Source organism: Idiotropiscis lumnitzeri, chromosome 3 (genome assembly GCF_059441095.1).
Source record: "Idiotropiscis lumnitzeri isolate Australia: NSW breed Sydney's pygmy pipehorse chromosome 3, RoL_Ilum_1.0, whole genome shotgun sequence".
Classification (NCBI taxonomy): Eukaryota; Metazoa; Chordata; class Actinopteri; order Syngnathiformes; family Syngnathidae; genus Idiotropiscis; species Idiotropiscis lumnitzeri.
In genome coordinates this window covers 20,921,707-20,938,325 of record NC_142393.1, presented here as the reverse complement: position 1 = coordinate 20,938,325, position 16,619 = coordinate 20,921,707, and the positions used below count along the sequence as shown (strand labels likewise).

General features: G+C 41.2%; 1 protein-coding gene across 1 annotated transcript in view; it reads right to left on the bottom strand.

Moving 5' to 3' along the window:
• The window catches only part of nlgn4xa (neuroligin 4 X-linked a), a 60,721-nt gene extending 44,571 nt beyond the window's left edge, over positions 1-16,150 (bottom strand). The window contains exons 1-2 of the mRNA XM_088291013.1: positions 15,856-16,150; positions 7,987-8,661 (exon numbers count right to left, since the gene is read on the bottom strand). Of these exons, the coding sequence (XP_088147139.1) occupies positions 7,987-8,431 (445 nt within the window). The 5' untranslated portion in view covers positions 8,432-8,661; positions 15,856-16,150. The remainder of the gene's footprint in view (positions 1-7,986; positions 8,662-15,855) is intronic.
• Positions 16,151-16,619: the final 469 nt, after the last annotated feature.

The following is a 16,619-nucleotide window of genomic DNA, read 5'->3' as shown; positions in this document are numbered from 1 at the left end:
CTTCACTTTTGGGTCGATCAGGAGGGAAATAAATGCAATTTTCCCCTAAAAGAGACTGACAGTACAGCCTCTGTGCATGACAAGAGGTCAGGTGGACTGTACCATCAAGTGGTGCTACCCTCTGTCAAACTGAGTTGGTTGAGTCCGTATGGCTTGTGTTTTTGAATTACAATAAGTTACCTTGACAGCAATCATTAAGTCTAAAGTTGTCAAACTGAAGGGTCTCCAGCCAGATCTGACAATCAACTTGATTTCCGCCACAATTATTCCTTGAGTTCTGCAATGAAGTAATATGTTGGGGCGATTGTTTGAGTTCCCAAATCAAACATATGAGTGTAGGGACAAGAAGTGTAAGTGCCTACAAGCTTGTGTAAACAAACAGAGTACAGTCAAGCTTCTGGCTATCCGATGGCGGGAAATATGATTTTGATAGAACATTAAAGTTGTTAGTTGAAACAGAGAGATTCTAAATAATAATAATACAATAATAACACAACAATTGCACTGAGCAATAAAATTATTACTTTAGTTGTCTCTGTCAATTTACAGAAAGAATATAGAGGAGTCATTTGCTATATTAAGAAGAAAAAGGGAGGTGGGCAATGAACATAAGTAGAATTTAAAATCAAAGACTATTCCAATAAAAGGATAGTGTATTTGGGTTTGGCAGTAATATAGCCTTGTTGGCGTCAAAAGAAAAAAAAATGTATATTATATGGAGATGCAGGCACTTAACTATTCAAGTATTGCAGGCTTGCACAGTGTAAAGATTCAAATGAACACAATTACAAAAGAAAACAATTTCACAGTGTGATTGACAGATTGTGGTGTCATTTGTTCAGGAGTCTGATGTCGTGTGGGTTGAAGCTATTTTTCTAGTCTTGTCCTGGCTGTGACGCCGTTGTTCCAGATGGGAGAGGTTTGACGTGTGTTGTGGATGCATGCTGCCTTTGATCATGTTCTGTGCCCCCTTTGTGGCATGGCTGTAGTGTTGTGGTGTGAAGGCTCCTTCACAGATGTATTGTGCGGTTTTTTGGTGATGCACTTGGTCAGGATGCTCTCCACTGTGCATCTCCCAGAATTTAAATAGCCTCCACTAAGCTCTTCGGATCGAAAATAAATTTCCATTCCATTATATACATAACGAATGCCGTTGTCAGAGTTTTCATCGGTAGCATGCAGACACTCAATGCGCACACGTCTGGTTACTCGCAAACATCGATCGATGTATTGGACCACGTCCAACAGGTCCGTGATGTGCCTCCGATATCACAAGTGATCAGCAAATTAACCTTTTGCTTAACTTCCTTCTCCATTCAGGCTAGACATATAGTCCATAGTCTAGCTCTGTTCGGACGTTCGCCATTGTGTATGCAAAACAACCACTGGCATCGCTTCATTGATCCAGTTTTTTATTAAGAGATGTAAGAGAAAGTGGCAAGTCATTGTCCGCAATTAAAAAAATGTAGCGCATCTTTCTACTGTTTCAAAGCCTTTTGCTATAAAGGATGAAAGGGATTTCCCAACATAATCACTGTATAAAGTATTTGTTGTCATTCTGTGTGACATGCTTGTATAATCACAGACGCACATCACTCAATTGTTTTCCTCGCCGCAGACACAGGCTCAATTTATCGTCCTAAATCCCTCATCTGATGACAGGCCCGAGGCTATAACATCAACATTATGCCCGGCCTGTGTCAGGTGCATGAGTATTTCAATAAGTGAGACATTTCTATTTATGCTGATTTGGTTCTTCTACCACTGACAGGCAATAAAACACGCACAGCTAAATGGGCCTTGGGTGTAACCCAGCACTCATAAATGGACCTTGGCTATCAAAGCGGTTGTGTATTTAATGGATGTAAGATGAAAAGATGACTGAATATGGACCCTTTGTGGATGGATATGTTTATTACGACTGAATTTTGCTTAATACTGTAAATATCATGGATCACAATCAAAAAAATTGTGGCTTCACCTTTAATTACATTCATTAAAAGCATTAAAAGTCAAGGCACTGAATAACGTGGGCACAAACGCCGCTCAATTCAACGGAAACAGTAATGCCGGTTTCAAAATGTTCACATTTTCAACGTCAAAAGTCATCCAAAATAATCAGTAAAACAAAATGGTCTTCATTCATTTTAGATTTTGTTCTTTTGTTCTCCTTGTTCTCGTGATAATGGAATAACTGTACAGCCTTGAGGTGGAATCGGTTCTGTGACCAAGCCCATAACGCCACTTGTCTGTCAAATCATCTTTCCCCACTGAAATGATTTCAAATGCCATTATTCCCTTTCACCCTCCCAAACATAAACTACAAAGAAGTTCTATCTTTTTAATGAGAAAATAGCACTTTTTATGATTGTACTTTATAAAAACATGAAGTAATTACATATTAAAATTGAATTAAAGAGAATAAAGATTTTTTTTGTCGCACTTTGCCTCAAATCTATGACCATTGAATTATCAATGGCTCCTTCTTCATGTGTTCCCGCACCACTTTTGTAAAAATATTCATTGCTGAAAGGGCTATAACACTGCAACACGGAAGCTATTTGTTAAATATCTATTTGTGTTGTGTGCCTTGAGGTTGCTTCAAAACACACGGGGGGGGGTTCACATGAAGTATTCAAACAAACTCATGTTCTTTTAGGCTTTTAAGCAGTTTGTCAGTTACAATGTAATAATGGGTGATATTTAATAATCGTTTGGCAGTTAAAGTACACAATAAGGAAGAATTTTGAATTTTCTGCATACAAAGCTGGCTCTCTAAAGTGTTAGTTAACCTGTTGTGTCAAATTACGCAAATCAACCTGAGAATATTTCTGAATGTGTCTTTAAACAAGCAAGCAATTTTGCAGGAGTTTGATGTACCAGGACAACCTCTCATAAGCGATTTAAAAGAAAAGGTGTTAAAGCTTGATGTTAAGCGTACTTAAGTTCTTGATCCTTGGGGATATTTTGATAGCTGACATTTTTTAAAGGCAACCTTGAACTGTTTCAAATTGTATGTGTTCATGCAAACGTGTGCACACGTCAATAATTGTGCGTAATACTAATCAGTACTGTTGTAATAAACGTACATAACGTAGATTTCATGAACAAATGGTGTGAGTGTGTTAATCAAAATGTAAACACAATACAATTAATGGGCGGGCAGCGGGGTTGCCACACAGACACACGATCGGGGTAGAGGCCAAAAGTAGGAAAACTTCACCTATGCACAGTTAGACTAGTCTTCCGCTGGCCACGAAAATCTGAATCAGAATCAGAATCAGAAATCCCTTTATTGTCATTGTACTCAAGTGTGCAACGAGATTAGAGAGCTCCCCTCTCCAGTGCAATCAAGTTCCTTCATTTGAGTTGCAAATTGCCGTTAGCGAGCTAGCTCAGCTGACCCCCGAAAAATGCAAGGCAAGTTTAGTTTCTAGTAGACAACTTCCTGCAGAGTCTCCTTGGTAGTGCCAGCCCATGCAGAAAAATATGCAGTGAGCATCGTCTCTACAGACCAAAGTAAGAAAAATAAATAAACAACAACTGCCCGTAATAATGCAATTCAGAAATGTCAGGGCTTTTTCTGGGCACTTGCCCATCTCCCTACTGTAGCGGGTGACCTTTAACTAAAACGTCTTCAATTGCTCCCCGAACAATGCAGAAAGACACCTCTGAAATTTGTGTTACGATCATGCAAGGTGGAGCTGGGTTAGAAAATGAGAATTTTGCTTTTGTCCATTCGAGAATGCAAAATAACATGCACAGCTGTTTTAGTTTGGATTTTACGAAGCATAAACAGGTCGAATGTGATCACTGGTATGTTGCTTTCTTGAAGTTAAGAATGAAAAACAAAAAAAACATGAAGTAGGAAGGAGGTTTTCTGCCATGCAATGTTGTTAGGCTTTTTTTTTTTTTTTTTGCTGGACAAAAAGATAAAATAAAAATACCTTGATCACTGCCACCATCATTACTGTTGAAATTTGCATATTTTGTGTGATAGTTCACTCCTAGTGTTGAGGAGAAACATGAAAGGATAAAAAAAAAAAGCAAGATGTCTGTAATTTTCAATAATGAAGCTGTGATGTTATTTGAATGTGCAATTGCATTTGTGACACTTCACGCACAAATTATGTTTCAGTTTACCGCGCTGTGCAGGGGAGAGAGCAGCCAAGTGCAGATGGAAAAACAACAAAAAAAAAAACCCTCTGATTTATTTTTCCGTTGCTTTGTTCAATGCAAAACTAAAATGAGAAAACAATTGTTCCACCGTTCTTGTTTAATGTGTCCAGTGTTTAAAGGTTGCGACTGTCATAGCTGCACACCGAGCCAGCAAGTTGATTAAGTTATGAAAAGAACAACGAGGCCTGTCAGTGCCCATGTTCAGATTGGCAGCATTTTTCCAATATTACCAAAAATTGGTATGATGAATTCCTTTGGAAAATATTGAAATCAAGTAAGTCCCTTTTCATCCACGTCAATGTACAAACGTCTCACGAGGCACCACAAAATCTATGAACAAATCAATCAGTGGCTGGGATGGCTGGACCCCTGGCTAGATTTGAACTTCTTTCTTCTGCTTCCTGTAGTTGCAATTTTGTCCAAAGCACATCTGGCGTCATTGTCAGCAATAACTATAAGAACAATAACAATAGAGTCACCGGACATATTCAAAGGTGCACTTGGGTGTTACTCCGTTTGACCTTATTTCCATGTCGGTATGATTTATTTTTGTTTCATTACATCCCATTGACTGTTAGAACAGAGAACATATATAAGAACGACAATGGGCTAGAAATTCAACGTATCATTTTTCATATTTGTAATCAGAAGTACCATGAGTTTGGGAATGAGCATTTAAATGCAAAATGAAACCTGGACCCACTGACATTAAACCCGAAAAAACAACCCAATTGCTTCAAGTGGCGGTTATCTAAAAAGAAAAAGAAATGAGCGGAAAAGAAATACAGTGACTCATATATCTCAATTTGCTCCCCTGAGGTTCCTGTGGTGTTTTATCTATATCCCGTAAAGTGCAAAAAGGTTGGTTGTTTTGATTGAAGGAACAGCTTTCTTCAACACCTGTAAAAAACGTATTTTGGTTCAGGAGATTTATTTGAACAAATCACGATTGCGGCCGGAACATGATGCTGTTCGTGAAGCGGCGAGCCTGAGCAAGATTGTGTTAAGATTTTTATTAACGCTACTTCCATCCATCCGTCTCACTCGCGTCACAATCAAGCTGGAGTCTATTCTGGCAGACTTTTGGCGAGAGGGTACACCTTGAACTTGTCGCCAGTTAATCGTAGGTTACGTTTAAATAAGCAATTGAGACTCTTCAATTAAACTAATAGCATACCAGAATTACAAGATCACAAAACATTAGCATATTTCAGGAGGTCTGAAATGAGTCAAATGGTCGAAAGAGGAAAACAAAAAATCTGATACCCCCTAATTAGGGATGGGCGAGTACCAAAACCAGGTACACACCGTGGAAAACACAACTTGTATTTTTTGGGGCAAAATTGGAACAACTTTGACATATAAATTATAACATTTTTAGAACAACAAATCAAGTAGGATGTTTGCTCAAAGACGATTTGCTGAGTTGTTTTTATTTATGACTAAGTTAGAGTTCAATAAACGTCACAATTCATTCCGTCCGTTTCTAATTGACATGTTGTCAAACGCATCGCAACTATTTTTGTTCGTCTTCAACCTGTTTGAGCAATTATACTCGTATTTTTATTTTTTAATATCCTGAACAAGTTGCCCCACTTGTCACCGTGGTAATAAACAAGCCGCAACTCGACGGTGGTCAAATAAAGACCAAGCCCTCCGCAGGGATACCGTTATATTAGTAAGGTAGGCCTTCATCACCATTAATGTCACTGTAAAAAAGCGGGCATAGGACCCGAGAATAGGTCAAATTAAATGAGAAAGGTTCGCGTGGTAAAGAGGCGAGGGCATCGTGTGAATGTCTACGCGTAAGCTGTGACAAACCGCAACTCCTGGCTGAGTGTGTCCATGTGAGATGTATTGCTTCCTGATGTTCAATAAACAGCTAAAAAGTGCAACCTGACTGTGTCTCCTTACTCACATGGGAGGGCATTGCACAGTGAGAGTTTACTGTAAAAACACCCCCCAAAAAAATCCCTTGAAAAATGCGAAACGGCGTGGATGCAAACAATGAAGCACGAAAGAGTGAGACAACACTGACCCCCGAAGCTTCACATCCATGTCTGCTCAAATAACTCAAAATGGTATCTCAAAATATGATCACTTCAAGACTGTTTGCTCTTTTCAGCGAGGCGTACATCAGCTCAAACAACTCACATGAATACCTTAAGAAAAAGCTGCTTCTTTATATCTGAGCCACAGCAAAAGTACAGAGATTAAATATGCTCCAAATGTGGAGTTCTCAGCCATGTTTCGTCGGGTTTATGCCTTTTAATCATTATTTCAGTTTGTAACTGCTTGCCCGTGGGACAAATGGGTGTAGGTTGGCACAGGGAATGACGGATCAGAGACTGAGGTTGAACAGGAGGGTTTTTTTTTTCTAAGGTGACTTGTTCTATGGAGCACTTTGTGTTGCTTTTTTAGTATTAAAGCTGTTTTTGACACATAATTGATTGAGTGAATCACTAGAGGTTCATATGATATTCAAAAGCAGTCAGTCATTCATTCAAATTTCGCCATTCCCACTGATGTAACCAATGAGTTTTTGGCGGTTTTGTATTGTGAGGTGTACAATTGCTTGCAGGGCATCTATTACGTTAAATTGTGAAAATAATTGCTGGTGGAGTGATGCTGAGGTTACCCTCATTAGATCAGTGGGGAGAAAGAGAAAGTCCAGGGAATTTAAACAGTGTGCAACATTTCATATTTGTATTATTATGAATTGCACACGTGGTTAGTTGGATATGAGTCACTTGAAGTCTAAGTAGACAGATATCGGCACTTACGGTAATCGGAATTGGCAACTCGAGAACTTCATTGTAAATCCAGCTTTAACGATTATTTCCTAGTTTATGTTGTCTTTGGCGGCTCTTTTTTTTCTTTTTTTTTGCCTTTTAGTGTGACAGGCTGTGACAGCAGTTATTTGAGCATGGTCACCGCACTGGCTCTTCAGTAGACTTTAGCTTTCAAATCACCAGTCAGTTAAAGAATATATGTCACTTAATCTGTCAAGCCACTTGAGATGTGGCACATCTGAACTCGTTCCCTGAACCTTGACTGACAGGCTATTACAAAAGGCCAAATCGCTGGGAGGGGTGGGGTAAATAAAAGATGATGGCAAGTGAAGGAGCACTTATTGTATATTGGGATAGACCTTTCAGTCCCTGCTGATCTGATTTGACAATTTCCTGCCACAAGGTTGAGGCAACAATAGCAAACTATCTGACATCATTTTAGATTGTATATTTAAATGTCTAGATCTGTTTAACATCACAACCAGACAGGCTTCGTTTTTATGCTAATAGTCTCTGCCTGTAGGCCCTCCTACAAATGCCAGCGGGCAGACTTCCATGTGGCATAAAAAAATCATTCCAACCAGAAAACTAACAATCCAGGGTCATACATGACAAGATTGTTTAACAGACAAAGAGGGTAACCCAGTTTGAGTGTAGTTGTTTGTGGAGAAGTTGGTAAATTAGTCTAGTAAACCTTTGAACCCTTTCTCAAACATTGTTAAATTCATGGGAATGGGCGGACAGGGAACTCGGCGCAGTATTTACTTTATGTGCCCCTAGCACACAGTTGTTCCGACACCTCGCTTTATGGCTTCAAAAGTGGGTTATTTTTGTATTGACATTAACTCTAATTTAAGATAATTCCACCAAGAAATGTGATCGCTCCAGGGCACAACTGGATTCTGTTCATCATTTTTGCATAGTGGATGCAAAAGATCCACTCGGTGAAGTTAAACTAATACATGCAAGCATTAAAGGACCATCTACCCCTCCCCCCAAAAAGATTTGCACTTACCATCCTCAGTGGGCACGTAGACATTCAGGTAAAGACAGTCTTCGCTCTGCTCTTGCACGTAGGTTACTAGTGTATCCAAGTTGGCTGTGAACCACACAGGGAGCATATCATTGTGGAGGAAGCGATCTTCCAAAAACTGAGGACAAACGGGAGCAAACTGAGTAGCATTCCTAATGCCGGGCCAGGACATTGGGGGCTCGGGTGCCTGAAATCGCCGTTCCCCTGTTGGGGCCAATGCATACGGGATCCCCAAATACTGTTCCACTGGTCCCAGGATCTCATTGGGTAATGTGACTTTCACTCCCCGCAACTTTCCATAGTTGGTGGTGACCACGGGGAACTGTTGACTCTGGATTGCGACCGCACAGATGGACATGAATCCCATCCAGAGCAGCAGGAAAGCCATGATGGAGCACATCCATGAAATGCCTCTGCTGGCAGACATACTCCCGCTGTGTTGAGCCAAGACCGTAGTGGTTGAAGTCCACGCTGGGTTCCTCAACGTCCCTTTTGTCTCCTTCTCTTCCTCAGGCTAAAAGCTGGAAGGCAGAGGCAGCGTCCTGGCAATATGACATGGCTTGCTCAGCATTTGCCATCCTGAGTTGCTCAGGTCCGGACATCCAGAAGAGGTGAAGATCTTGGACGTGGTTGCCTCAGCTCCAACTTGATGGGAGCCTGAAATAGGAAGGGAAAAATGAGTAATGGACAAAAAACAGCATCGGCATCTTATCAGAGATAAATGAATGGCGTTCTTGTTTCCTTCATTAAGAAAAAAAAAAAGAAAAAAAGGGAGTAAGAATCCATAAGCACACACACACACACACCAAAGACCATTGACTTTTTAATGAAATGCTTCACAAGTGATTTTCAAGGTCAGTGCAGGACATTGCATAAGTAGGCAGGACATCCTATTTAACATCCAACTTCATTTGCGGACAAGCCAGTACCTTTTCAAACGTGATCCGAATGTGATTAGTGCCTGACACGGATGCCAGGATAAACAGAGCCATTCAGCTGGGTGAATCATTCCGGGTCTGACATCAGATCAACATCAGTCACCACAACTGTCCTTGCCTAATCGAAACAATTACTTTGAATCCACAAGAAGTGGCACGATGCCTTCGCAAAGAATCCCAGAAGCCCCCTCCACCCCCACCAACCACTTCTGCCCTAAAAATATGCAGCTGCTCTATTTTTGACAGACGCCTGGTCAATCTGCACGGGGCATACTAAGCGTGAGCGTGTGGGTTAAAGCATCTGGGTTTTTTTTTTGTTTTTTTTTTTACTAAAACCCTGCAGACCATTAATGGGCAGACAAAACGCTCCACTTCTGAAAGCCTCCCAGTGGGATTTAAAGCTGTGTGAAGGCAAGAACAAAGCCACAGCATCATCGGGGGCTAAAGGGTTCAACATGCTTGAACTTGGCTTGATGAAATATGATGTCTGGAGATTGTCCTGAAGCTTACATGGGAAGCGCTGTCTCCTGCATCACGATGGACATTGTATTTGCGCAGTATTGCAAATCAATGAATGAATGAATGAACACAATTTTTACTCAGCCTGAGGTCCATTCCAGACTCAGTTATGTGCTGTAAAACAAATACTTAACTATCCCTTCATCCCTTTATTAGCTTGCCATCCTAATTTTTGTTGCTACCTGGTAGACCAATTCCAAAAGGCGGAATCCACGACAGATATTCAAGTAAAATCAAATCATGTAAACACCAAAAGCGCTTTCTCGGCAGGCTGGGCCAGAAGTGTAATAAGACTGTTACAGTACGCAGTTTAGAGTCACTTTGGCAAAAAATGTCATGTTACTCTTTTCCACGCAAAGAAGCATACAAGTGATCCAGATAGCACGCTACATTTAGAAGCATTTGATGAAAGAAAAATGTGCCTACATACTTGACTCATTTAATCCCAGAAATTTTCACTAGAGAAAACCCCTCGATTCCAGCATTTTTCTGAAATTTGACTGATTTTGCGATGCTATAATGCTATAAAAAGACCGAGCTAGGACGCAAAAAAAAAAAAAAGGCCAAGACGTATAAACACGTCTTCGGGAGGCAGGGACTACATTTTTTAAAACGTATATTTATGTCTTATGGATTGATTAATTGGCAATTTATTGGTCCGTACATGTTTGAGTATGTAACTATTTGAGTTTTTATTCCTTTTAGCATATTTACAGCAGGTGATTACTTGCCTCAAGTAGTTTGGATTGAGCCACTGAGTTTCCATGATTTGCTGCTGATTTGAGTCCTTGCGAATATAATGATGACTCTATATAGAGGAAGGATGGTTGCTACATCTGCATGCGTGTCACATGGTGGCACAAACACATCAAAAGGTAAAAAAAAGGATGAATGCTGCGGCACGTTCCTCAGTTGCAATTGTTGCTCATTGTCCAAGCAAGGTAATAGGCTTGTAAATGTTTTTTTCATGAACCGACATTGTACAGTATTTGTGTTAATGTGGCACATAATGATAAATTGTCCTTTGGAGCGAGTGAGGGGGCTGAATGCAAGGCGTGCGCATCTCCACTGCTGCAACTCTCCTTGGACGAGGATGGCGTACATTGTTCTCACTCTGACTGATTATAACAGCTGAGTCTTCTGAATACCAATGAAGGGGCGCATTGTCATTTGCATTTCAATCACAACATGATCCCGCCTGAGGCTGCTCAGGTCTTATCTGGAAAATGTTACTGACACTTTGAACTACAGCTGCTAACAATTACCCACATTTACATGTCATGGTATACATACAAGGCACGTGTGTCAAAGGATATTTGAACATGAACGGTGGAGAAACACATGTAGACAGGCAACTACTCACAGGCATATATTGTATAGATCCTGTGAAAAAAATGACGAATGTTACTGCAGCGTACTAAGTCACATACAGTAGTTGTGGAACTCGTCTTAGTTTGTTTGCATGACTGTATTACACTGCCCCCCAGTGGGCAAGTCGAACAGACCAGAAGGAGCCACAATGAATTTATTCACATTTAATTCTTCTTTAATTTTTGCCTGCCGGTTTGAAATATATCTTTTGTGACACTGGCGTTATGTTTGAGCATATTGTGTTGGTTGATACATTTCCATTTATAAACATGCTAGATACGTGCCAGACAATGAAGGCTACCATTGGAGGCAACCTCCGTCCCTCAGGTTATGCTATACACCAGCAATTCTAATTGACGGGTCGTGACCCACTTTTAGGATGTGAGTGTGCTCTCTGTGTTTTACAGACAGCGGGTCAAAAAATGAACGCGTTCTGATGTTTGCAATGGGAGAGTATAATATGACCAGAGGTTTCTAGAATGTGGTCAAATGAGGTTCTTTTTGAATAATACATTAGCTTGCTTTGACTTAGAAAAATGGGTCGAGACTTAATGAACGTAGGAAAATTTGGTTCCAGCTCGAGACCAGTTGATAAACCCTACTGCACACGACCTCATACCTCATAGGTAATGGACTTTAGTATAACTGTGCTTTTTCCAGGCTCCCAAAAAAGGTGCAGCTACACTGCATTCAGAGGTTGGGTGAAGAGCCTTGGTAGATTTTCACTCATCATAGGAGGAACAACTTCACTGAGTTATTTTCCAAGACAGAAAAAAGTCAGGAGTCAAGTACTGTATGAAGAGTCACGGTATTCTCTCGAGACGATCTGCGTAGTGTTTATTTAGAATTTCGAAGCTGATATTCAACGGTTCATTTTGACTGTGTTTACCTTTTGGTATTGTCGGAAGTAATAGAAAAGAACGGGTGGCTATAAGATGCATTCTACTAAATGAATGAGCTCTTGTTTAAAATGTTAAGACCAGCTGGTGTTTGCAACACTTCTTGTCCCTAGCTAAGCAATGCTAAGCCAAGGAAGAGTGCTTTGCTGCTGGACAAATATAACTGTTGCTACCGTTGATTTTCCTGCCAATATTTTTTTGAGATTGAAATTGACTTTGTTTTCAATCATGTCTTATAATCACAACTTGTTGTGATGAGCTCCATCTCAAATTTCCGTGTGAATCCACGCCATGTGAGATGTGCGCCTTGGCATTTACTTTTATTTGCAAAATCCCCCGCACCCCCAATTTTTTCTTTTACATACACCATCAACTAAAATTGCTTATGAAAATACATCTGTACGCGTCTGAAAAGTGGATTTAAATAAACCACTTCTGAAATCACACGGGTTAACTTGGATTTTAACACAAACTGAGTTTTCCAGTTTACTTTCTTTTATTCAGACTTTTTCATTTTTTTTCATTTAATTTCAACAAAAGACATAAAGACAAAGAAAGAAAGAAAGAAAGACGAACGAAAGAGAATTAAATTGCCTCCAAATCTGGGAGCACAATCACAAATGTCTGGACAGATGCACTGAGTATGGGTCAAGTGATTTGTTGTTCTTTTTAAAATGACATGCTAAATCCAGGAAGATGGAAGACAGATGATTAAAAAAAGCCCTGTAATCTTGAAAGTCTGTCACATGCAATCACAATCACAAAGCTACTAAAACAAAAGAGACATTTTATGACTACATGGTTTTTCCCTTTGCAATCAATTCCGTTTTGCGTTAGAAACCACCTTAAAATCATGCCGCATTGTGGTACAAGTATGAATACTTAACTGGGAGGTTGAGTGTATTAAGAATTCTTTCTGTGTTCAACTGATTCACAATTATTCACCTGACGCACATAAGTACTCTTAGCATTCTACTTTCCGCGTATCCTCACGAGGGTTGCAGGCGTGCTGGAGCCTATCCCAGCTGTCTTCAGGGAGTTGGCGGGGTACACCCTTAACTGGTTACCAGCCAATTGCAGACCACACATAGACGGACAACCATTCACACTCACCCGAGTCCCGGTCAATCTGCATTTTAGTTCATCTAATATCTAGTCTACAAACCTAAATAAAATTTAGAGAAACTTTGCGTCACTCGGAACGTCCAGCAGTCTACCAATGCGCCTCTATGGCCGTTTGAGCGTAAAGAGCTGCCACATCCCTGCATCACCTGCTAATTTGGTCACAAAAAGTAGACTGGCTCAGCGTGAAAATGGCCACGTTCATTTTTTTTTTTTTTCAGACTCACGTTTAAAATAACATGATGGTCTGTCGATGACAGTTTGGTTCACCCTCATATAATGACGGACAGACGATGGCTGACGCAGTCCCAGGCCGCTGATAAATGAAGAATGACGGCCCAGTAACATTTTGTGACTTGCCCACCTCTGGTGATGATTTTGTATGCCCTTAAACCCTAAGCTAACTAAATATAGAACGCAGTAAAATATTCTACTCAAGGTCTGACAATAAGTAATGTAAGTGGACAGTGAAAAATGAAAAAAAATCATATGCAATTTTACTTGGCTTATCCGTTGACTGTCGCTACCTCTCCACAATGGAAATTGGGAAAATGGTTTGTGTGTGATTCTCCAAATTAAAAAAAAAAAAAAAAGGTAAACCATAATGGTGATAAAAAAAAAAAACACTACCTCTTGCTTTAAACACTGGAAGTTAGAACACATAAATCAATTTTTCTCAAAGCTCACTAGCATCTGAGCTCATCACCTATTCTCAAATACAATGAAAATCCCTCATGTAGAAAAGTGAAGCCGATTCTGAGGGACCATGACTGACAGGCACGCTCGGAAATGGTACTTTCATTGTGTGGCATTGATACAGAGGGGATCCGTACATGTTTGAGCTGCAAAATATATATAAAAAAATCTCTGGCGGCTGGAATATATCCCACCAAATTGTCTTGTGGCTTTTCCACACTGCAAAAACAGGGCAATTGCACTAACAGATGATCGTCCGTCTTCTCTCTCTGATGTGCGTGCACTCAAGGTCAAGAACAAGGCACTCTAAATCTGCCAAATCAGTCCGAAGCCCCCAGTTCGCACTCCAGTTGTCAAGTCGGACTTTTTAGAAAAATAAAAATAACTCCCTTTCTTGCTCTTCCGTCTTTCTCACTCTGATGTGCGCGCACTCGCGGCTGACGACGAGGCGGATCAAGTACTTTTACTATTTACTAGGCATTTGGAGTGTTTCCTGACACTTAGATACGCTTATACTGTGTATATTTGCATGCTTTTTATGAATGTCTGCTGCTAATGTCATACATTAACGGCTACATTACGCCGCCGACTCGGTGTGATCTATATCTTTGCTGCTGTAACACCTCAAATTTCCCCATTGTGGGACTAATAAAGGACATCTTTATCATTATCTTTAAAGCTGACATTCCCAAAAGAAAGGAAGATGCATTTCGGGATGTAGCCAAAGCTGGCCAGCTAACTGCACGTCACAATTGTGCCGATAACTACACAAGTTGATATATAGAGGGAAGGGATTGAGGACTGACCCTTTGTCGGGCAGAAGTGCGTCACTGGGCCCCGTTTTAGAGACTCCCAAAAAAATCTGCACTCAAATAAAAAAAAAAAAAAGTTTTTATGCTGTATCACCGCAACATTGCTGGCAGTCTGCACGTTTACAACAATTATCTTCAAATAAATCAAACTGAAAAATTTTGTAAGAGATATTTGGGCCCTGATCTCATCTATCAGGTGGAGTTCAGGGAGAAATGTGATTTAAAGGAAATTCTAATTGGTCAAATGAAGAACTTTTGTCATGCAGAGGCGAAATGATTGAATCCAGTTGACCCTGGCACGGGGAGAACATGCAAACTCCACACAGGAAGGCCGGAGCCGGAATCAAACCCACGACCTCAGTAGTGTGAGGCCATCGTGCTAACTAGTCGCCCACCGTGCCGCCACACAATGAACAGGGACAGTATAATTGAATTTTAATCCAGGCTTGGGATGAGTTTACATAGACATTCTGAAAATTCGGACATCTAATGTAAAGAATAATTATTACCGAGAGTCTTGTTGAAGTTGTTCTCTGGAATGATTAAACAACAAATACGTATTTTGTGTGGACTTTATACATTCAGTGTACAAATGTTTACAAAAAAATGTTTTCGAGGGATGCTAAAGTTGCTTCCTGGCAACTGTCGAGATGTCCTTGATCAAGACTCCACACCCAGCTCTAGAGGCGCAGCACTCTGCCGCCTCAATTCTATCTCCTGGCATGTCTGCATCTGTGTGCCTTGATTCTGTCGATGGTGTGCAACACAAAATACGCAGCAGAGTGTGCTAAATTGAATCTCCCCATGACAAATTATAATCAACAAATAAACGTTTGAAAAGTGGTGGTGAGGCAGCGGTCCAATATTTCAACTACTTGAAACTTCAACCCATTTTCCGGGGTGCTGCATCAAAAAGATCATATACACACGCCCCCCACCCTAAAAAAGACAAAAAATAATCACCCCTCTTCTCACACACCACCATCTTGTGGTTGCTTGGCAAAAAGCGTGCGTGCAGAGGGGTGCCAGCCTGCATTTTGATCACACACTTGAGGGAGGAGGGGGGATCATAAATGTGTCTCTGTCTTCCGCCTCCAATGCAAAAAAAAAAAAAAAAGTCAACGCGCTGTTGCGTTGGCCCGGTTTAAACAGAAAACAACGCACCTCGCGTCGTGTCCTGCGAGACGCACAAGCAATAAATGTACGCGCCCCCGTGATGAGTCTCCTCGCCTGCGCTGTCATTCAATCATTTGGCCGATGCACCGTTTTCTGGACGATTTGAGCGCGACCGCAACTGCGTTTTCGACCAAAGTGCACCAGCGCAGCGTGAAGCCTTCGAGAAAACTGTTCCGTTTGCCAATTCCAAAGGCTACCCAACGAGCATATGCGTGCTGTAAATAGATCAGTTTGACATAGGAAAAGAAGAGGAGCGCAGAAAATGACGGCAACGCGCGTCAAAACGAGGCTCCGCATCTTCGTCCAGAAAATTCTTACCTCAGCCCTTTTAACTCCCTTCTGCAGGTCCAGACAGACGTGCATTTAAATCCAGGTCCACTAAATCGGTGCTGTCGAATCCAAAGTGAGAAAGCGCGCGCACGATACAGCACAACTCTTATAAATCCTGTGGCGTGCTTTCTTGTGCGTATGGAAGATACACGCGCTTTTATTATCGCAGATATGATGTTTCAGTGAGTCACTGCAGCGGCAATGGAAACTGATGGAGCCAACTGTGATGCCAGGCAGTGCATTGGCGGGACAAGATTAGCGATAGCGAAAGCAGAAGTCTCTCTCGCTCTCGCTTTCACCCTCTCTGTCTCCCTCGCTCTTTCTATGTCTCTCTCTCTCTCTCTCACTATCTCTCCCCCCTCTCCCTCTCTCTCTCTTTCTCACTCTCTCTGTCTCTCGCTCTCTGGCTCTCTCTCCTCACTCTCTCACTCTCTCTTTCTCTCTCTCTCTCTCTCTCTCTCTCTCTCTCTATCATTTCTCTCTCTCTCTATCATCTCTCTCTCTCTCTATCATCTCTCTCTCTCTATCTCTCTCATTCTCACTCTCTTTCTCTTTCTCTCGCTCTGTCCCTCTCTCTTGCTCACTCTCGCTCTTAGTCTCTCTCTCTCTCCTTCTCTCTCCTCTCTTCCTCCCTTCTCTCTCTCTGCCTCTCCTCCTCTCGCTCCCTCTCTCCCTGTCCCTCTCTCTCCCTCAACACCAAATGAAGTTTATCAACCCTTACACATTGTTCATTTCCATGCACGCAGAGTATG